The sequence below is a fragment of the Semicossyphus pulcher genome, unplaced genomic scaffold (genome assembly GCF_022749685.1).
Source record: "Semicossyphus pulcher isolate SPU_LCO1_2020_fin unplaced genomic scaffold, fSemPul1.0.p SCAF_18, whole genome shotgun sequence".
In the NCBI taxonomy this organism is placed as follows: Eukaryota; Metazoa; Chordata; class Actinopteri; order Labriformes; family Labridae; genus Semicossyphus; species Semicossyphus pulcher.
In genome coordinates, this window is record NW_027211691.1 from 21,008,831 (window position 1) to 21,032,423 (window position 23,593).

At 40.5% G+C, this 23,593-nt stretch overlaps 1 protein-coding gene across 3 annotated transcripts in view; it reads right to left on the reverse strand.

Moving 5' to 3' along the window:
* myo3a (myosin IIIA) overlaps positions 1 to 23,593 on the reverse strand; it is a 67,547-nt gene that overhangs the window by 40,693 nt on the left and 3,261 nt on the right. For all 3 annotated transcript variants that reach the window (XM_069667251.1, XM_069667250.1, XM_069667249.1), the window contains exons 2-6: positions 22,046 to 22,180; positions 10,601 to 10,705; positions 10,346 to 10,445; positions 3,527 to 3,603; positions 308 to 453 (exon numbers count right to left, since the gene is read on the reverse strand). In XM_069667251.1, the coding sequence (XP_069523352.1) occupies positions 308 to 453; positions 3,527 to 3,603; positions 10,346 to 10,445; positions 10,601 to 10,705; positions 22,046 to 22,180 (563 nt within the window). The remainder of the gene's footprint in view (positions 1 to 307; positions 454 to 3,526; positions 3,604 to 10,345; positions 10,446 to 10,600; positions 10,706 to 22,045; positions 22,181 to 23,593) is intronic.

Consider the following 23,593-nt stretch of genomic DNA (forward strand, 5'->3'; position numbering starts at 1 on the left):
ATTATGTGGAGACAAATACATCTTGTTGTGAAAACGTGACCTACAAATAGTAAAACAAGTCCCAACTTATTTCTAAAGTATTCATAATTACAACTTTTAGTTTTAGTTCCTAAGTTTTATGAAAGCAGGACATGAGCATCTAAAGGTTTACAATTTATTAAATGAAACTAGGGCAGGAAAATGGCTAACTTGTTCGCACAAGAGAAAACCTGATGAACACCAGGGTTTAGGGCATCAACCTAAAACATAAGCCTAAACCAAAGCGATAAAGAGGATAGATGGTTGTGTAGGTGCAATGGAGGCTCACCTGGGTATTTTGAAAAGGGCTCTCATAGGGTGGAGGTCAGACAGGGGCGGGTCTCCATCTCCCAGCTCTATGGCGGTGATGCCGAGTGACCAGACATCACATCGAGCATCGTAGGTGGAGTCGAGCTGTTGCTCACAGGCGATTACCTACAGCAGACAGAGGTTGACAAAACTAAATTCAAAGAAGACACCGGAAAGGAATTAAAACAGAGAGAGAATTACAAAATCAGGAACATATAGTAGTCATGTTAAGTAGGTCAATATGTACTGATGCTTGTTTGAGCCGAATCCCTTAATAGGGAGACAATACTCAGGTATTGTGAGTGGATTTGTTTTCTGTCAGTACTTGAAGAAGGGTTGTTATGCACACATCACGTAGGTGCAGGACAATCAAAAAACAGCAGCAGAAAAAAGAAGAGCCCACTTGCTCAACGCCACAAAAAGTTTAATAGGCTTATCAAAACGTTTCGACGCAATTGTCTTCTTCAGGTGATAGTTCTTTAAAAACTGGGAGCCACACCCATAGACTTGCACACATATAGGCTAGGTCAATAGGAAGACTACAGCGTCGAAATGTTGTGATTAGCCTCTTAAACTTTTTGTGGCATTGAGAAAGTGTGCAGGCTATATTTCCTCTTTTCTCACACCACACACAAACATGTAGCAGAGCAAAATGTACATCAAAATATAAAATGATACAACAAAAATTTTTTGAAGCCAAAGCACAGTGTCATCAGCATCTGCTTTGAGTGATATAGTACGCACACACACGCTCGCAAAACACACAACATCATATACGTCCTTAGGGCAACATGGTACCCAATCAACAGAATGAATCATCTCTAAGTGGGCGGCATGTGCACACATAACCTCACAAACATGAACACAAATGTCCATCATTATTGTCAAATGTCCAAAATCAACACAATTTGAATTCCCAACCCTCAATAGGTATGAACTTGTGTACACAGACAAAATCATTACAAGATCGCCAATAAGACATCCTGAAATACAAGTGTAAACACACACACACTCCTCTGTGGATAATAAAGCCCCTCATCATTCTAGCAGACCTCTATATGACAGACATATGCAGCACAACATCAAGTATGTTGAAATCATCAATATGTTTCCCCAAAAAGAGACAACTTTGTAGTCCTAACAGCCAAAATTAAAGATAACTAATCAATAAAAATAACTCGAATGAGAAAGTATAATATCAAAGTAACATTACCGGATGATTACCTGTCTTTAGAAAGTAGGTCGATCTGTGTCAGTATGAATCACTGTATCCAAAATGTCGCCGTTTATGAGCAAACTTCTCTTTTTTTCCTCTAATAATATAAAAATAATACTGTAGATCCTGGTTAACTCACTCCTGGCATCAATATGACTTTCTACTTTCTGCTCCTCAGTCTGAATCGAAGCTGTGCTCTTCCTCAGAACTTTAATTAACATCTTAAACAAATAACATTAAAATCCTTGAGTCCCGGCAGTGCAGGTCACGCAGGTTGTGTGCACTATGTTTACTGCATGCAAACCTCATGTAAAAATGTCCACCTTGATCTGACCTGCAAGGCTCCTTCCCGTGTCAAGGGTAAATCAGGGCACAGCATCCACGCTGGGAGGAAAACCATTTAATCGGTAACGTAGCTTCAGTGGCTACAATGTGCAACTTAATCTAATCTGGATCCGTGTCGAGGTGAAGTGTGGAGAGGGGTGGTTATTATGGGATGCCTCTTTGTGTTTGAGAGTAGTACGTTTAGTTCAATGTAGTTTTAATGAAATGTGGCTCTTTGGTGACCTCAAACATGCTTCTGCTCTCTGACTAACATAGCTCATCTTAGCTCTCAAAATGCCGTTAAGGCTTTAACCAAAGGAGCTGCTGAACCTTCCTCACATTTAACTTAAGTTAAATGTCTTGATGTTGATTTCACTTAACTAATCCTGCAGCATGCGCTGATGCTGCTCCAGTGGTGCAGCGTCACCGCTCTGTGACCCGCAGTGATCACAGACACTGACGCGCTCCAACACAATTAAAAAAAAGAAATGCCAGTGGCGTGGGTGGGTTTGGCTAAGCTCTGCTAGCAGTAACCTTCCTGTTCTCTGTGAGACGTAAAAACTCACAGTGTTCTCCAGGATGCCTTAATTTCAGGTGCCGTATAGCATTTGTTGTATTAAAGCCCTTAGCTTGACTACCTCCGTGTGAGACATCGGCTTCTGAGTCAGATATTTGATAAAAGTGCCAGATAGACAACGTTTAAGAAAAATGTTTACTGGGCGAAAGTGGCTCATAATTGTTACATCAGGGAATCGGCTGGAGTGATCAGCACTTTGAAAGATGATCGGCCGATCACTGAACCCCTAACTAGAGCCTTTATCGGCAGATTTGGATTGGTGTCCGATCGATCGGTGCATCCCTATTTTAAATCCATGACTTTTTAAACATTATTTTACCAACTCTATGGTCAGACAAAATATTTGTTCCAACCTGCATTACGTCCAATTACAATTTTATTTCTTCTTTCTGTTTAACAATGTTTTGCATTGCAACTAAAATACAGCTAAGGTAAGGCAATTGAAACACAGATGAGGTCTGTGTTTAATCCATGTATTCCTCTTTGTTGTCAAACATATGGTGTGTATATTACCCACAATGGTTCAGTTAGTGACTCAGGCGTGGTATGCTAGTAGCAGCTAATGTAGCATAAAATAGCTTTAAAGTCAGTTGATCTCTAAACACTTACTTTCAAAGCTGCTACATAAAGGGCAAACAACTTCCAGCACTCTCTGTGGAACCAAATGTTCTGGTTTGGGATTTCTAGGGACACTAAGCTAATCTAAAGAACATGTTTCTACTTCCCAATGTATGACTGAAGGAGAGAACCAGAAACCATCTTTGAAGAGAAATGCATCCCAAAATAAACTCCAAAGAAAGGTAAGAAAGCAGCTCGCTTTAGATTAGCCCTACTGCACCACAGGGGAAAGTTACTTTAACCATTGAAAGTAAGGATGTGTCTATGTGGTATAATCAGTTTTTTTTTTATGACATTATTGGAACTGCAGCGATGATATGACAGGGAAAATGATGTCCCATGCACATTGTATTTGACAGCGTTATCTCTATGATGATTACTAACTGTGGCCCATTGGGATCTGCTCCAGGCTAATGTAGTGGAAAGAGACGAGGCTGCGGGGGCGTTTATAGGCCGCTTTTTACCTCGGGAGCCATCCAGAAGGGAGTTCCCACAGAGGTGTTCCTCCTCAGGCGGGTATTTGTCAGCTGGGCGGAAACACCTGCAGGGAAGAGAATACACATTTTAGCTTCACATTCAGGACTCAGTGGAGACAACAGACACTCTCTGTAACTTCTTTGACATGTTTTCTTTCTTCTTAAGATCAGACTGGCTGGTAAAAGTGATGATGTGTGAAAAGAAACAGTGAACAACAGGGTGCTGCTCAACTGATATTAGGCTGAATGAATCTCAGAGCTTCCTTGTATCCCACTGATAAAGCTGTGGCTATGGTGACAAGGGGAAAAACAAAAAACATGCACACTGAGCCATCAGGCCGTTTCCTTCAGATGATCGATGGCTTCGAATTACAAATTTGAATGAGACTGCATGCGACTTTGTCGGACATTTCAAGAACAACATTTGAATACAATTCATCTGCAAACTGGCAATGGCAGCTTGAGACATTTTACTGCCTCTCAGAGCAAGATGGTACGCATATTAGCTTCCTGTGTAAAAAAGAGAGGACGTCCTGTTGCAACAATGAAGTCAGAGAGGGTAAATTCAACAAAGGCAGGGCTAAGGGAATGAAAATTAACCATTGATTCTCCTCGCTGACGGTCGCTTTCCTTTTTAGATTGTTTGCCTTCATCTGAGCGTCCAATTTGTTTCTTTTTCTTTGGATTATTTTTGAAGTTATATCTGTAGTCATCGATCTTTTCTTTGTTTGTTCAGCCAAACTAACTTGCAGAGACCGCAAAAGCAGCTGCATAGCTCCGCCTACCCTCTCTGGCAGACCAACCACTGTTGGGTGATGGAAAACGTGTCACTATCTGGGCTTGCAAAAGCTGTCATCAGTGGGCCATAGGCTCAATCACCATTGTGTTACCTCATTCGGCGATAGATAGTTACTTAACAGACAGACAGAAATCTTTATTACTTTTGTTTTTTTGCTGCTTCATTACTGTCGTATCTGAATTTTCACCTCTGCTCTCAAATTGCCGATTCATTCCGCACTTGCTGCCGGATCAATCATTTTAGTAACTTATCATGTCTGTAATAATTGAAAAACCACAACAATTATATTGTACACTATAAAGAGAAGATGTGTGTGTATTTATGTGGGGTAAAAAAGCCCAACGAGGAACATGCTGACCCACAATCGTGCCTTCAGTCCAGTCTAGACAAATCAGTGTTACGCCACATGGTGATGTCTCAGGGCTGGCTCAGCTGAAGCAGCAACCAGGGCGAAAGCAAAGCCTTGAGGCAAACGCAGCTATAAACAAACAAAGGTGATCTGCTGATGCACGACATGCGCTCGCACACCATTGTCTTTGTTTTGCACGACATGTCCTGCATTATTTTATGAGAATCTGAATCACAAAGTCAAATATATATTCGCTGTTTTCTTGCAGAATGTATTGAAGCAGTCAGCGTCAAAGCTTTTTTTGGAACTACATGAAAAAATATCCAGATTTCTGTATGTGTAAAAATCTGCTTTAAAAGCTGACATTGTGCACACAGATTATACAACACAAATGCATCAGCAAGTGTAAAAGCCAATTCTCCGTACAGTACAGTAACAGTACAGATGCTTTGATGGTGCTGGTGGGTTAGAGCCAGGGGTGGAGATGAGCAATGCGGAGGAAAACGGTTCTGTGTCAAACATCAAAAGGGATTAAAATCATGTGCAAGCGGGGAGATATGTGCAAGGCTGACACTCCCATACACACAAACAGGGACAGGCTGTCTCCAAACCACTACGCAGCAACACATCAGACCACATTACTGAGAGCGAACCCACAGTTTTACATAGAAGCAGCAGGCGCACACATAAAGATACATGTAACAGCAAGCCGATGATTAGCTAGACAAACTTATGCTTACACACGTGTGCCCCTCTATACATAACGTGTATCAATGTGTGTGAATACAGAAACATAAAGAGCGTCCTATTAAAGCTCTCACTGCCCGTCTCTTTCCACTACATTAGCCCAGAGTGGAGCCTGGTGGTCCACACTTAATAATCATCACAGAGATAACACTGTCAATTAGAATATTCATGAGAGGCCCATAAACGAACAGCTCCTCTCATTCTTCCCCCTCGCTCTTTTTTGGGTCCATCTCTTTGCTATTTTGTTTCTCTGCTGGTGATGAGTCACTGCGGGGGCTTTATCTCTTCAGCTGCTTAGTGTAGCGTGCACCCCTCCACATGAAAAACCATTAATCCCAGCGTGACGCAGAGCCTGCGTGTACGATCGGCCCCCACGTTTTTTGGTCGTTTTCGTCACTCGGCACGTTTTTATCCACAGCAGGCTTTTTTCTAAACTGCTGCTCCCGTTTTTTTTTTCTCCCCTTCTCTGATGACGCCATAACCGATACCTGATAGAAATTTTAACTGTCAGCACTGTAACAGAAGAAGTCATTTTGTGCCTCCTGTTCTCCTGCTCTGGGCAGGGGCTGGGAGAGATTCCACTGCACACTATAATTTGCTCTTTGAGTACTGCCAAATTCGAAAGTCAGCAAAGACTCAATCGGCAGCTGATAACACAGGGTTCCACATCATATCTGCTCAGTTCACTGCCACCTTTAACTCAGGTGGTTGACACAACAATAACTTTGAGTCATTGAAAGCTGGAAAGCCGAGAAATTCAGATTTTGCTTTTATATGCACATATGTGTTCCTGAAGTCCTGGGGCTGCAGATAAGCTTTGAAGTCAGCATGCTAATATTTGTACATTAAAGAGGGGGTATTATGCTGTTTACATGTTAAGACATATATATAATTTTACAATGTTGGATGTCCAGACTAAATGTGGGTCAAGTTTCAAATCTGTAGGTAAAAATATGTTGGAGTAATCCCCAGGTTTCTCAGCTCAGTCTGCTGGCTGCTGTAAACGCCAGGTTTCACACAGGTTTTTTCTACACACTGCACTTTGTGACATCACAAAGTGCAGCCTCAGCAGGCTTCAGGGAGCTGGCCAATCAAAAGAAAGTGGGCTTGCAGGGGTGGGGTTTCTTAAAGGGACAGAGCTGACCGAGTTGTGTCAGGCAGAGGCTGTATGAGGGCCTGCACAGAGCAGCAGCGTGAGAAAAATTTTTTACTTGTAAATTATGCTAAGCTACTCCACAGGTATCACAGAGGGAAATATGAAGCTTGAAATTAGTATAACCTATCATTTTAAAGATAATTTGTTTCAAGGCCCCTTTCGTTTATATCGCTAGCTATTTGACTGAGTTGAAAGGAAAAACTTTTACATTAATAAGTTAATTCTTCAGCTGCATAAGAGTCCGCCATCTCATTTGAATTAGCGTGCAATGAAATACGTTGGGCTGCAAAGAATGCACCCAATGGATCCTTTGCGGCCGGGGAAAAAGAGGACGCTTTGTCTGCCACATCCGAAGGAGCCTTCAAAATGGGACAGTCTTCGACGGACAGCTGTGACGCAATCAGCCTTCAGTTACGCCCTTTAAAGGATGCAGCCCCTGGTTCGGTACACAGCTATTATGACTCATCCTCTGGGGATCATGAATACACATTTTATCGCAATTGCTCAAATTGTGAAGATATTTTAGTCTGGACCAAAGTGTTTAGGCAAATATATATTTTCAATGTTCTTTTGAATGTGACTTCAGTTCTATGTTTAAGCTGCAGTTTCACAGTGACACAAGGTTCAAACAGTTTCTACTTTTTCTCATCATATTAAAGTCATGATGATGCTAATGCTGCTTTTGGCATCATTTTCTCACCTCCAATTTGTACATCTATTCTTACCTCCCCCTTATCTTAAATGGTGCCGTGTGCACAGTTTGCACTCCTCCTGTCACAACAAGAATGCTTTGTATTTTAGCCCTTATCGCTAAATGCATTAGTTTTGAATATCAAGCTGAAATATGAGAACAGATAGCAGTGACTGTGAATTCTGAAAAGATAACTTGGAGCTTAGTCGTGGTGGATGGTCCAATTACTTTATACCTATTACTCTTAGGTCTCAAAATTAATGCTGTAATGTTTATGAGTTATAAAGCTACGTCTTAAAAACATAATTACTTCCTATCTGGTTTTCAGGAGCCTCTAGCCAAACAACATAGTTAACTTTATGAAAGTTGAAACTGTTTTTATGCAATATATTTGATATCAGGCACAATTCCATAAATAATGTACTCTTCCTATCTCAGAGATTCATTACAAGTTTAAGCACAGGAACACTTGATAAGATGTTCTGTAGTAAATAAAATCTCTACATCTAAATAAAAGTCTGGATGTTGTTTGTGATGCTTCGGTTGTAATCATCCAAATAAAGTCTCATATGTGTAATATCTTCTAGGAGAACTAGCAGCCTTTTATGGTGCACTTGAGACCGAAAAGGTTTATATGAATTCTGCAAAACTACTGATCCCTAACAGGTTTAAGTAACAAAAGTAAGTGCTAGGTAGGTCATAAAGATGTGTAGGTACACACATACATACTCATTAATCTTTGCTGTATACAGTTTAAAGCTCCTGTGAGGAGTTTTTCACTGGTTTCGAAATAGACTGGAATAATTTCTGATCTCTATATAACCAACAAAAGCAAACCAGACTATCAGTGCAACATTGATTATTGCTATATGGTTATTTATAATGCCTAAACTGCTGGCGGGGGGTAGGTGTCGGATGAAGCAATTTACTGCGCACTGCCTTTGTTTACATTTTCCTGGGCAAAAATGTAAAGTGAGTGATACATATGACTGTTAAAGAAAGCACGATGAGATTTTTGGTTAAAAACAACCACATAAGCATGTACAGGACAAAATCAACAAAGAGATAAGAGGTACGGCTTTGTCCACAGGGGGCGCCAAAAGTTCCTCACAGGAGCTTTAAAATGGGAATAAAATAGCAAGCTAACATTTAAGCCCTTTCTCTCTAAATCACCAGCCTGTAAGCTTTCCAGTGGTTCAGTGACCATTAGTTATTTGTATGATGCACATTTATGCTACATGCTATACTATAGTTCAGAATGTTATTATCTAGAGTCTGATTTAACCATATTTCTGTGTACTCTGTGTACTATAAATATAAGAGGTGGATGATGTGAATGCCTTAAACCTGCATTTCTTTGGCCATTAGGAGGCAACTTAAAAAGTTGCAAAAAGAAGTCTGACCCTACTTCTCAATCGTGTTATCATCTAAGTAAACATTTCCTCATACGTTTTAAGTTTAATTCACTAGGTTTTACTCTCTCAATAAAGCATTATGTTCTTTTTGTAAATGATGGTCCCGTTAAAGTTAAAAAAAAAGACGATTAAGCAGGATATGCTTCAGGGTGCGGCTACCCTCTGACAGTCAGGTAGCTACCAAAGCAACCTGACAAATATCTTGTTCAGCATTCGGTTGTACTTAAAGACACTCTGCTCCTTTACAGCTCAAAACCTATGGTCACTTCTGGTTCCAAATAAACAGGATGGCTAAAAGGCCAAACTTGTGGCTTCACAGGCAATGAGTGCGCCATGGTAGCTTATACCGTCTTTGGTCTTGACCTCAGAAAGTTTGACTTGGGAATGTAAGATACCTGAAACTTCAGAGCTAAGTCTCTGAAATTCTTACATTGTCGATGTATGAATACAAACATCCTGATTTTCTGCATTATTTAACCCTCATAAAGACTTTGAATAGACCTGGCTGTTCTGACATTTACCAGCAGAGATATGAGACTGCCACTCACATCAAGAGGGGACTCATAATGCATTACCAGTGAAGTGTCTTTGTCAAGGACACTTCTGACAGCTCAAGTGGCAGGAGATGGACACACTGGGCTGTTGTGCAGATCAATTCTGTGATGTGGCAGATCTCCACAACCAGTAATGCTTCATTAGCAACAACACATGATGCATTCACGTCAGTAAGTCTCCGCTGATGTTGATGGAGCTGCTGTCTCTCGTTCATTTATCTGTGGCATCTTGTAGTTCTCATACAGAAGATTACAAAATGCTGTATGCATCCAATTTAAAATATTTGTATCTTGAAGCCCATACCAACAGATGTAAACATTTCCAATGTCTACATCACAAAAGACCTCCAGGCTTTTTCTTCTTTAAAACTGTGGCAATAAACAGGTGCACAGAATCCCTGACAGGCTTGTGAGGAAGAAGAAGCTGCTCTGAAGACAGCGGATGGCCACGCTCCATATTAGCTACTTCACATTCACATAACAAGTGAATCCATTAATACCCTCCCTTCCTCCTCCTCCTCATGTAAGAGCTGCGCACTTTGTGCTTCATGGTTAGAAAGGGGCTTTTAAGAGAAGCCCACAATTAGCCGACTAAATGCAAACCTACACACACGACGAGTGGGGATTTTATTTGTAATGAAAACAGGCAGCTGGTTTTTCAGGCCCCGAAGAAAAGGGGTGAGTCATCCCCTGGAAATAGTCAGAATCACTTTGCCATTATGAGCCTTCAATCCAAGAACTATGCTTGTGCTGCTCTGGGCGCCTCATTTGGTTAAGAAAACCCGAAAGCAAATCAGTGCAAACACCGGGTGCATAGCAACAATGTCCCCTGCTGTCTGCTGGAGAATGTAAAAGATAGGGTGTAATGGAAAAGTATAATGGTCTGCCACCTTGTCGGGTTGTGTAAACGTCTTCCAACCTCTCAAGGAAACTAATTAGTGTTACAATTTATTTGGCGAGCGGCTGAAGGTAATGGATTTGACCCTCTTCTGTTGAATAGAGGCATAACATGATTTCCGTTGATTACAGGAGGATAGAGCAGAAAAGACACGGTGTTGAAGCTTGTTTTTTGTAAGAAAAGAGACACATTGCGTACCAAAATCCACGAGTTTGACGCCTCCATGCGTCGTCAACAGGATGTTATTGCCTTTGACGTCACGGTGGATGGTCTTGTTGATGTGCAGGTGCTGGAGGCCCTGTGAAAAAAAGAGGTTAAATGCTTTTTCTGACATGCACCTGCCGACAGAATTATCCCATTTTAACTCGTCTCATTCAAGCGATGCATTCAGTGGGAGGTTTTCTATTGAACTCTTCAGCTCAGCATTGTCTCCATTCAAAAGCTTAGACTTACCATGAGGGCCTCATGCAAGATGTAGGCAATAATGGCTTCATCCATCCTGTCTCCTCTCTTCAGCATGCCTTTAGCCAGGTCTGTCACAGAGCCACCGTTGCAGAGCTGCAACAGAAAAGACCCACAAAGAAAACATGAGTCAGCACTTATATCTGAACTTATATGCTGAAATCTCCTGCATCTGAGATATGCTGAATTTCACGCAGAGAAACATCGGAGGATGAAAAGCGTTTTGATCAGAAGATTTCACAGTGAGAACAGAGATGCTGAACGTAATTGTGTCAATCTTCAGCGGCTTATCTCTCTGAGGCAGCTTAGCGAGAGGTGGAAATCGTGCCTGTGGGGAGAATGTACATTTTTGCATGCAGGGTTTAGTCTGTGCTTTGATGACTAAGCAGGGTAAACATTAAACATGCGCAAATCATCTTAACATGAAGTACATCCTCTTATGTTTTTAAACAATGGCAGGGTTTATATGAGGAATAACATGCCGTTTATAGAACCACATTTTATACTGGAAACAGAATGTACCCTCTTTGTTCTCCTCGTCGCAAAAAATGTTTGATTCTCTGTAAATATAAGTGTTTTCTTTTGGTGTACTGCGCATAGATGGACTCCACCGTCAATAGCAATCCCACTTGGAAAATTGCAGAAAATTGCCTGGTAGGTTTCCTTGGCAACAATAATAACCCTTAATTTGGGCCTTTCTTTGGGAGATGCCAGTGGTATATGAAAAATAAAAAGCTTTGAGACGTCGGGCACAGTGCCGGGGACAGAAATTGTAGATCCTGCATATGAACGCTGTTTGTAAACACAGACCTCGTAGCTCAACATGCATTACACACAGAAACGCATTCCCACTTTTTCTATTGTGATCCAATTATTTTGTATTTCAACTCACATCTGTACTCATACAACTATTACCATCATATCTTTTCTGTATTAAACACTTGTTCTTGCATAATTACCCTAATTTCCCGCACTTGTACACTGAAAGATTAATTAGGCAGGAGGCGTGCATTTGCGTGTGGTTATTTAGGATAAGAATCAGTCCCCTGGGGTGATAGCACTAGAGAGACTGTGCAGTACATACCAAAATGAAAGAATACTAATAAATAACTTATAGAAAACAACATTAATAATATGATATTTATTCATTCACATTCGAAATGAGAGGCTAGTGTACACAACACAGCTAGGTGTAGCTGTTTAGGGAGCTGCAGTACAAGTTAGATTCTTAAAAAGCTCCTTATTGGCACTAGAAAATTAATGGTCCCATTTTGTATGAAAGAAAGTGCTGACTGCTACAATAGTAGCATCATTACACATGTATAATATTTGCAGCTTTGTACCCAAGTCTCCAAATAGGAACCCACTTTGTAATCTCATTATAATTCCACCCACAGGGCGTGATTGCCTTTGTACATATTTTGTGTTTCTAATGCTACTTACAGCAGCTAATAGAGCTAACCACAGGAAGCTATAAATTGCTTCAAACACTCACAGCTGCACAATGCTTTAAAAAAAGAATCAAACTTTACATTTATTGTATGTTATAGTTGGGAATATGCAGATTATGATCAGGATAGTGTACAAATTCTTTATCAATTAGGTGATTAAAAGTGAAATCTGATCACAGATTCTCAGAGCCTGAGCAACAGAGGTGAGGACGGCAGGGTAACTCACAATACGATACGATAACATCACGATACAGCTATTCTGTTATAATTGATATGTCGCAAGACAATCATATGATATATCACAGAATCTGATTCACTTCTTCTTCGGCCAATTCATCTCTGTTCACGTTAGCTGCATTCATGTCATACGCACCACCACGAGGAGTCATAAAGTAGTGACGCGGTGAGTCAAAATTGCAGGGAAAACTGTTTAGAGCACCATATATTTGTAAATTAAAATATTGATATTTGGCACCAGCCATGGATAATTGAATTGCATTAGTCATGACGATGATATTTTGCTGTATGGATATTTTTTGTCCCACCCCTACTAAGGAAGTAGTCCAAGACCTCCAAACTTTTAAACCTTATTTGTAGTGATATTTATAGTGATACAAAACTGATACATGCGGAAAATAGTCGCATTTAAGAAGCTGGAATTAGCAAATGTTTCACACTGCTGCTTAAAAAATGAATCAAAAATAAAGGCTCCAAACTGCTTCCTGACTTTGTTGATTGTGTTTGGATGGAATTGTAAAATTCAATGTAAAGAACACTGGATAATACTAAGATAAATGGCACTACATCTTACACAGATTTTGAGATGATACGCACAGGGTACAATATTTTAAAGCAGTGGTTCCCGACCTGCGCTCTGGGCCCACCTTAGGCGAGCGCCAAAGATCACCAGGGGTGCGCGAGGCTTTGTCTGCACTGAGATTGTCAAGATTAGATTTGCACATGTCAAATAAAATCAGTAGCTATATAATATAGTAGCTACTTTGTCGGCCACACCTCTGTGAACTATAAGCTGATTGGTGTTTATTTTTGCCAATAAAGATTTGGAATGAATCACTTTACTGTTTTGGTGTACATGTGCACAGGCTAGGTGGGCTCAGCCTTTCTTAGATACAAGCGGTGGGGCTCCAAGGACAAAAGGTTGGAAACCACTGTGATAAAGGGCCCTCACCACTCGTACCAACACTCTTTTCCTTCCATACAATAGATGCTGAGAGTGAAGCAAGTCTTTGACCTTGACTATACAATGGCAGAAGTTTTCAACGCCTTGTCTCTGTTTTCTATCTGCCTATCCATCTACCTATCTATCAGGAGCCCAGGACGCTATTGCAGGATGGATGGCATGCATCTCAGCTGCCACACGGGGAGCTTAATCACTCCGTCTCTGCGCTCTCAGACGTGCTGACAAACTGCAGTTAAGCAGAGAATACCACCGAGGCTTTCAAAGACGGCACATCGCTCTGACAGAGAGCCGCGCCTGACGTCAGCCCACATCAGTGCTGCCATATCACCTGTCATCATTAAATTACACAGGGCAGACAGAGAAATCCATATTAATGAGAGGTCCTGCGCCCCAGATTTAGTAGAGCTAAATGTTAGCGCTCTCACCTCGGCCACAGCGCCCACTTCCTGAAAGTGATGCTGGACATGAACACCAATTATTTGAGACGTGGTGAAGGCTCAAACCTCTGCAGAGTGGAAACAATATGACACTTCACACCTGGTTTGTTTTAAATCTTGTACACATTAAATCAGACTTTGAAACCAAATTTTTTAACTTTTCTATGAAGATAAAGCTTAGGTAAAGATATTTAAATTACTATAATAAGTAGGGCTGCTTGATTATGGCCAAAATTATCATCACGACTATTTTGACCAATATTGAAATCACGATTAGCCAATTTCTTAATTTTAGATTTACATTTTTTATTGTACTTTCACTTTACGCTTTCAGTTCCATTTTGTGCTACATTCCAGCTTATGTTAAAATGTTGCATCAAACTAAGACATCAAATTTGCACTGGTCATTTCTGTGCGTCTTTGGGAGTTGGGCGGATAGGGTGTTGCACTGTACATTGTCGCTGTTATGGATGTCTTACTTATTTTTCATGTTTAACATCATTTGGCCTAAACCCGAAATACCTCCAAACAACCAATGACGAGCCGTTTCAGGAGACCAGCTCTTCATCTTCTGTCCCAGACATTTGACTTTTGTCTCTATGAGTAACTCTTCCACTCTAATTTGCCGCTGCAAGGTAGTTGCTCTTGACATGACATGCCAGCTCCCCCAAATGGGAAGCAAAAACCCCTGATCACCTCCTGAGGGAATGGCTGTTACTTTAGGGAGCCCTTGATTTGAGTTTTCTTTGGGTGGAGCACGTATTTTAAACTTCAAAATCGCTGTCAATTATGTTTGTTGAATTGTTGGAAGCCAAAATCTTGATCGAGATTAAGATTTGATTAATTGTGCAGCCCTAATAATGAGAGTTTGTTGTCGTTAGACAAAACAATAGACTAATTCCCATTAAACTGCTTCACAATGATAGTGATTGTAAAAGCCAATGGGATATACAAAAGACTGAAGAGATAGTAGTTAAACAAAATATGCCTGGTGAAAATGGTTATGTTTAAAAATATGAAAAAACTATGAATAAAATAATTAATTTAATGTCAGATATGGACCTCACCTCAGTTAGTTAAGATCTATATCTTACATCTTTATCATGAATGTCACGTGAGTGAAACCGGACAATCAATTTTCAAAGAAACATCAGGATACACTGCAAATGAAGCTGGATATTCTCCATTACAAATGAGGTCAGGTGCTTGTTTAGTCATGTAAATCCAAGTATTCGATCAAAGACGTGGAAAAGAAGCGGATGAAACAAATGTAAAGATGAAACAGACCGGGCCGCACGGTGACTCAGTGAGGAGAACCCACAGCGGCCGTTAAAACACACAGGTGCTGACTTTTAAGTCAACTATCTTTGATGTACACTTCCCTGCAAGAACACATACATATTGTGTTTTTTATTTATAGTCAGATAATTGGTCATTTGCCATTGCTTCATGTCGGCAACACTAAACAAGCGCGTGTGTTCCTTTGTGTGCGTGTCTCGCTGGATGGTCTCCAGAGAAAAACACTCCTATTGTTACTGCGGCCTTATCGTTTACACGAGCATAATAGCCGAGGTGTCTCATTTCTGGCACCACTTATTGGAAAGCCCGAACAAGGAATACTATTTTAACCTCATTGTCCACGAGCGACTGTGCAGTTGAGGTTGGGAGACGAGGGCAGAACAACTCAGGACAAAGACTAATGAGAGTGAATGAGGGCTGAGCTGTTTATTTTTTGACTTTCAGATGGTGTCCAATGAAAACGCAGTGAGACAATGAGACGGAGCAAACAAAAGGCTCAGAAACCAGCTGACAGTACCTGCTTTAGATGGGAGCTCTTGCAATATAATAACGCTCCAAAACCATCAAGTATTAAACTAATTTAACTGATTAAATTATTACATGTCCTTGTAAAACTTTGATGACTAACTAACTGGGTTTCTTCCATTACAAGCTCTGTCCGACAGGGAGATCCGGTGGATTCAAGTCCTGGGCCATCGAGGACATTCAGGTCCCTGTCCGGTGTCATCTGAGCTTTGTGCTTTGCTCATTGTCACGCTGAGAGGTAAATCTGTATACAAGCTTACATGTGGCTTGTCCTTTCTTAAGCCGTTTTTATATATGAACTCTTGATGATCCTCGGAAACTCGGGGCCGGTTTACTGTCCGGACGTGCCTTTACACACGTGACACACTGCGGGAGATGCTGGAAATACTTTCTTTGGCTTCAGTACGGGGTGGCGTCTGGGCAGAGTGTGCAAGAGGACTCTTCCGTTATCTTGTTTCGGGCCTTATCTTGTTTCTGGATGTTTTCAGGAGTACATTGCAGTGTGCATGTACATTAACTCAACATCTGTTACTTAATACTTAATCCACTACATTTTAAAGGGACATTTTGTACTTTTTACTTCACCCTAGTTTGGATGCCAGTGGACTAAATTAACATCAGTACCTGTTTATAAAGTACAAATAGCTCCAGTTTTGCCTTATTATTCATTATTATATTATTGTACTTGTTATGTAGTATTTTTGGATAGATTTATAGCTTCTTCCTCTTCCACCACTGCCTTGAAGTTCTTCTTCTTTATATGTCATATGCCTTGTTATTCAGGAGCCTCTGCAGCCTCTCGTCCATAAAGAAATGTTTAATGTAGTGCTACAAAGACAGTTTGACAAGTTCTCTATCTCTGCAGAGAAACTAAAACTCTTCAAAATGCACGTGCACTTTTTGTCCTGGCAAGAGGCCCTTCATGCCCAGTTACTTCTTCCATTTCCTAATGACTGAGCGCATTTATTATTAAATACTTGCTCCATGTTGTCACTATCAAATCTCCACTGCCATTAGAAACACTTTGCAGAAAACACAAAGCGTCTGATGAATCACAGTGCACATTTAGTCTGTGGCTGCACATATAATTGTGCGCTCAGCTCAAAACCCCTTCACACATAAAGACAGTGATTATATCTTTTAAGTGATATTTTCATATATTGGTCAAATGGTGATAATGTATGGTGTAGGGCTGTGCCATATCATATCGTTCAGATTATTCCGGTATCATTTTCTTACGTGATAAGAAAGTGTCACATCACAATATCAAAGATGTGGCGGCGCAATGACGTGTTGGTGTATTTGCATACCCGAGCGCACAGCCTACGGCGTTCGCGAGGATTAAGTACCCAGGAAGGGCAGGAAGGTGGTTTGGCTACAAGCGGTCGGACCTCCAACAAAGCAACATCATTTGCAAAATTTGCAGGAAAATTGTTACGGCTAACAAGTTGCATATTGCTTTTCCTGCACTCGCCTCCACTTCAAACCAATACGAGCATGAGAGATGCCTGTCTGACCGTGTAAACCCCGCCCCTGCGTGCGAAGAGTGTGTGAGCGTGTTGAGGCGGGGATGCTCAGCTGAGAGCAGAGAGCGCATTTGACAGAGAGCAGACTTCAGTGTCTGATAGATATTATCAAAAGAATTGAACACAAGCAGAACAATTGCATTTTACTGCACAGAGAGCGGTCATCGTCATTATGTGCTGCTTCAGAAAACACCGGAGAACACCGGTGGCAGCGACGTGACGCCTGCACAGTAAGCATTAAAAAGTTTACCCAATACGCCACGCCAACATTTATGGTCTTAATGAATTAACAAATCAATGAATTACTTTTAATAAAGCCAACATGTCGCTTTTCCTTCTTTATTTCTCTTGCAGATTGCCATCTCATTGATATTTTTTCAGCCATATCACCAGCCCTAGTAGTTAATATGATAGTTAATATGAAGTTCATTGGAAAAGAAGGGAAATTGTCAAAGCACTTTATTTTGTTTGCGTGAATGAATGCTGCTGCCTGAAATCACATATAAAACATTATTCAGTTTTCTTTTTTCATGCCGTCATGAATATTGTTATTGCAAAATTTTGTGGAATATCATGATATGATTTTATGCCATATCGCTCACCCCTAGTATGGTGTTCTGCAAAGTCGTTAAACTCCTCACAGAAAACATGTTTTACAGCAAGAATTAGGGATAGACCGATTATCGGCCCGATATTCGGCATTTTGACGCATATCGGCATCGGCCTTTTTTCGTTTATTTATATATATTTATTTATTTATTTATTTTATTTTTTTAAAACTGGGTTATTTTGGCTCTGATGCATATGCTTAAATTTGAACAAAGTTAAGTGTTGGAGTTTGTATTATTCAAAATTTTGACACCAATATTTTCACTTTTACTGCAAATGAATATCGGCTTCAAATATCGGCTATCGGCCTCCTTGACTACTAATAATCAGTATCGGTATCGGCCCTGAAAAAACCATATCGGTCTATCTCTAGCAAGAATCACCCTTTTTTCCATCTAATATTTACTGTCTTGTAAGTGCTATGTCTTGCATTATTAGGCCTGTGTATGGCAAGAATCTGGCAATACAATGCATATCACAAAGGGACTGCTTTTGTGTTTGTCAAAGTCCCTTACGTTCCTACATGATAGCATATATGTTAAACAATAATATTCTTTTAATCTTTGCATTTAACTATAAAAAACGACAGTTTTCTTGAGGGTCGATACAGTGTCACAAATCATAATAAATAGATGCTCACGTGTATCGATATTTCTTACACCGCTAATCAATGGTAGTAAAAAAGCAGCAGCGATAGAACCAGAGATTCAATACTGCAACAACTAAAAATGTTTTACAGTCACAAAGAAGAGCCATTTTAATTTAGCACAACACAGTGGCCTTTTATTTTTCCATAATGGAAGATGAGCTCCATCTTTAAGATGTGCTGTTAAAAGGATGGCCTATGATTGGCCTACATTTAACAGGGTCTTTGGATGAAACATGCGGGCTCACAAATGAAATGCACATCCAAATCAAGTTTGTATTTCCAATTAGAGAAAGAAAGTCGCTCCATCATCGCTATCTTTGAAGTATTTTTAAACTCTATGGTAGCCGAAATTAGGCCCGTCGTACATGAAAGCTTGCTCTTCTCTGCCCACATCCGCTATCATAAAGGAGCGCACTACAGAGGCAAAGCCAAACGCAGGCAGACCCCAATGAGGAGCTAACAAAGAAGAGGATGCAATTTGTATGAACTGGGTTCATAATGAGCGGCCCGCTGTCAGCGCGGGGCAGAGAAAGGCTCCTCTCAGCAGAGCTAAAGGATGGAAAATTACAGTTTGGAAAGGAGGGACAGTAACCATGGTGAATGACCACCTCACTGCCTGCTTTCCTGTCTCTTCACTGCCAAAGCCCCTTCAGAGCACACACACAAATGCACACAGCCCCATACAGACACTTGCTAAACTGTCAGGCTGTGATTTCAGCCTCAGGATTAGCCACCACATTTGGACTGCTGGCAGCAGATTTTTGCAAGGGAAATTTTGAAAATGGTGACGCAAACCACAGAGGGAACGTGGAGTAAACAAAGTAGCAAAGCTGAGTGAAGTCTGACTAACAGCAGATTATATTATTACTCAAAAGAGTCCAGATGAATAAAAACTACTACCATTAGAAAAACTAAGAATCAGTACAATACAAAAAAAGAACAATCCTATCAGATAAAGGGTTTATTTGATGCAGTGTGTGGTCTGCTGCTGAGCGTCTTAGATTGTACTTGATATCCGGGAAAAGTAATTGCAGGGTCTTCTTGAAAGGTCAGGAGGAAGCACGTTGATGAAAAGGGAAAGAAACACAAGCTGGAGAGGTGAAAACTATCTACCGGGTTAGCATAACACTGCTGCTGTTGATGCAAAACCCACTGAGCTTGGATTACAGAAATATGGACACTCTGTTCTAGCACTGATAATGGAAAAACAGAAGAGCACAGTGTGGAGCACAAACGAGGATGTGTTTTTCTCATCAAGGTGCAGACAGGGAAATTGTCTTTGTAGAGACCGGAGCAAAGCATGCATGCACAGTCCACCGAAGATCAAAACTGACATCAATTTGAATATCATCTGGAATTGCAATATGCACACAAATTAATCTTTATACTTTTTTAATCATTAATTTCCTTTTTAATTCTCTCCTCCATGTTTGACGTGTATATTTCATGCTTTTGTATTCTGCTTAATTAGTTTTTTACTTTAGGCAAGGGATGGAGTTGTGAAAGGGTTGGGACGTGTATTGTCTGGGGCGTTGGATGTTATTTCTTTTTTGTCTATTATTTGACTTACTTAATAAAATATTAAATGTTTGCAATATCAAGAGAGAAAGTCAAATTTAATACTTAGGCAAAGCAGTTCTTAAAAAGTTGTAATCTCGAAGATCTCAGTTTTGTTCTCTTTGGCGGCACCTATGGTGATAAACGGTAATTGCGGGAGCACACTTCCCAGATATCCAGACAGTGTTGCATGTGTGACGTCGACGGTTGGCTCCGGTTGTAACTCTTGATTCTCCACGCTGACGGTCGCTTTCCTTTTTAGACTGTTTGCTACATCTGAGCGTCAAATTTGTTTCTTTTTCTTTGGATTTCACTCATTTTTGAAGTTGTATCTTTTCTTTGTTTGTTCAGCCATAGTAGATTAGTGTTTACTCGCAACACTTGCAGAGACCGGAAACACAGCCGCTTTACGTTGCGTTAGCTCCGCCTACCCTCTCTGGCAGACCAACCACTGCTTGGTGATGTAAAACACGTCACTAACTGAGCGCCGCTTGTGATTTTTTCCGCAGAAGTCGCCACCCAGTCTGTAATACTGCAAATGCAAAGGCTTTCATCAATGGGCCATAGGCTCAATCAACATCAGCAGTATTACCTCCTTCAGCGATAGATAGTGACTTAACAGACATGTATTTATATGAAAATCACTTTTATCACTTTAATAAAATATTAAATGTTTGCAATACCAAGAGTGAAAATCAAATCTATTAGGCACAGCAGTTCAAGTATGCTCAAAAGCTAACTGGCTAATGTTTAGCAGCTAATGTAACAATGGTTGTTATCTGAGTTACTGTGTTAGCATGCTAGCATTTGGTGAGTAGCACTAAACACTAAGAACAGCTGAGTTTGAATGTATTTTCATTCAATTTATGAGACTATATGGTGATGTATTAAAAACAATTGGACAGGAATTTCTGTAATAGTCAAGACATTTTTCTTTGAGCAAAAAATAACTGGTAGTTATCGAGGAAAAGTTGGGGGATAACCAAAGTTATTAAGATCCATCTGCTAAGGACCACATTTATCTGTAAAAACGTCTAAAGGCAGTCGCAGTTGCACAGTTGGATACCGAGATATTTCAGTCCCATATGATCACAGTAACATCCCTAAGGCGATGACAATAGCGTGACTAAAAATACGATGTTATATTCATGAAAAAAATCTACTTCAGATATTTTTATGATCATAGCTCTAATTCTTTACCAGCATTCCTTCTTATCAACCCTCCTCCAGTCCACTGACACTGTTTACCAGACGTTTTCAAGTTCGTTCTGCTCTGTATCAAAGCAGGAGCACAAATGACATGATCAGAAAGTCAAGAGGCAAAGAAAAGCGACATCCGCCACCGTGTTGGACTCCATAAACACTTTCCCTCTGCTGAGGTTGACCTCCATTACATGTTTGTGTAGAGCTTGACATTTGGAAAAGGCTACAGCAGGCAATGAAATATGAAAGACGCAGAAGTAGTGAACCAGGGAGCTGCAGGCAAGGATTTTCTAGATGCACAGAGAGCAGCTGCAGAGGCAAGGTCCCCTTGAGTGTTAGCATAAAATATCACAAATTCATACCTGCATCTAACATTTCCTGTGTGTCAGCAGGTGCACAGAAGCAGCCTCAAAGTCAAATGCAGACATGTTTTGGTCATAAATTTAGTCAGTAGCTAATTCAGCATCACATACATCTTAAAATCAAAGTGTACCAACAATCTCAAACAGAGGTAAAATATTCAACCTGAAATCCAAACAACAGAAATCAGCTTCAGGACAGATTTAGGCCTGTGTTGCAACCTGCTAGGTCAATGAACTAATACACTGAGACAACCTCTGTAAACAGAAATCCCTGCTCTGCTGCTCTCAGCAGGGCACCCATGACACGCGAGCTAACCGCAGCCCCAACACATCAGTGTTGTTGGCTTTGACCACATCCACCCAGGTGGCCTTTTAGTTAACTCCAAGAAGGCCCGTGGTGGCTTAAAACGTTACATAATCCCATTGCCGGATTTGGTCACCACTTCATATACCTGGCGAGACGTGCTGTGAGAATTGCGATCTGACCTGTAATCTGATCCTCTTTGTCTGCATGGTATAGCCACAGTATACACACGAATGCCACTTAAGGTCTCAGTGAAATATATTTGTGGTTAGTGGCTTTTCCATTCAAATTTAATAATAAATGTTATTCCTACCTCCAGTACGAGCCACAGCTGATCTCCACATTTTATATCCTTCTTGTAGTACATCCCGTAGAATTTGACAACATTGGCGTGGTCAGAGAGTGCCTTGAGGATGTTGTACTCTGCTTCGATCTCCTCGTCGATATCCTGAAAGACAAGGACAGAGTTAAAATGACAAGAAAGACACATTTTATCTCCTACAAAGGTCATCTTTTCCACATATTTATCATCAACTTTAATTCTACGATGCTTTATGTCAGAAGAAAGTTAAAAAACAGACTTGGCCAAAGCAAGACGAGAAAATGGATACTAAACTCATGCCTACTGATATAAAAAACAAAAAGACATGGCATGTTAGCTTAGCATAGCATTAAGAGTGGGTACAGGGGGAGAACTGCTTGTAAGCTAACATGCCATGTCTTTTTGTTTTTTATATCAGTACAAAGATGTTAAAATAGACAAGATATTTCTGTCGTTTGAAGGAGCAAGGTCAGCTGTTTTGCATTAGTCACAGTCTTTATGCTACGCTAAGCTAGCTCCTGGATCCAGCTTCATATTTAACAGTTATAACAGAGATATCGATCTTGTGGGCTAACTTGATTCTGCTCTTCAGGACAGTTTATAAAGTCTTAATTGCCAGGCCTGGAATCCGCTGTGGGTGAAAGGTTCAGCTCGAGGATTACAGCAATTCTTGGATACTCTCTACCGTGTGTTGCAACCCTGCTGTGTGATTCAGGCTAACAAGCGAGGGGTATTTGACATAGCAATCTTGCTGGTATACATATTTAATCCTATATACAAGCCTATGTTCACCACCTCCACTATTGTCTTGTCAGTCAGCGGCCTCTTTACATGGCTCTGGGTCAACTCTCCTTACTGTTGTCACGCAATAAGTGAAATCTGATCCCTGCTAATCTGTGCTGCTGCTGCACAGAGCAGACACTTTCAGTTTATGTCTGTTGTCTGGCAACGTATTGATAACACGATTAAAAAAAAAAGAATAAACGACAGTGGGGGCGGTGGGTAAGTAACATAATCCATGTGTAAGAGGTGTGTGGACATATACTGGGTAACACTGAATACCATGCAATGAACCATTGCAAACATTACAAGATGTACAAGTAACATGATAAACTGCTTCTTGTGGAGTTTATTTGTCAGCTCAAATAAATATAATGTTACACATTATACTTCTACAGCAGCAGCATGTGTATGCTATACCGCAAAACTAAGCAACGACTCCACACGTCTTAAGCAGTTCAACCAATGTGATTTTCTCTTCTGCAATTGTTTTATTGGAGTAATTTTTTAGACAAAAGAAAGGTTTAAATCTCTAGAGAAATCGTGTGAAACATGTCTAAAATCTAAAGGTCATGTCTTTCATGACCTTTAGATTTATCTTCATTTAAGGTATCTTCATACTATACTATACGTCAAAAATAGCAGTGTCAAAAGAAAACAATCACAGGTATTCTCCTAGAATCCCTCACAAGATCCAACCAGACACCTAGCCTGTTGTAGCATTTGAGAGGACTAGGGATGTGCATTTAGAATTGTTTT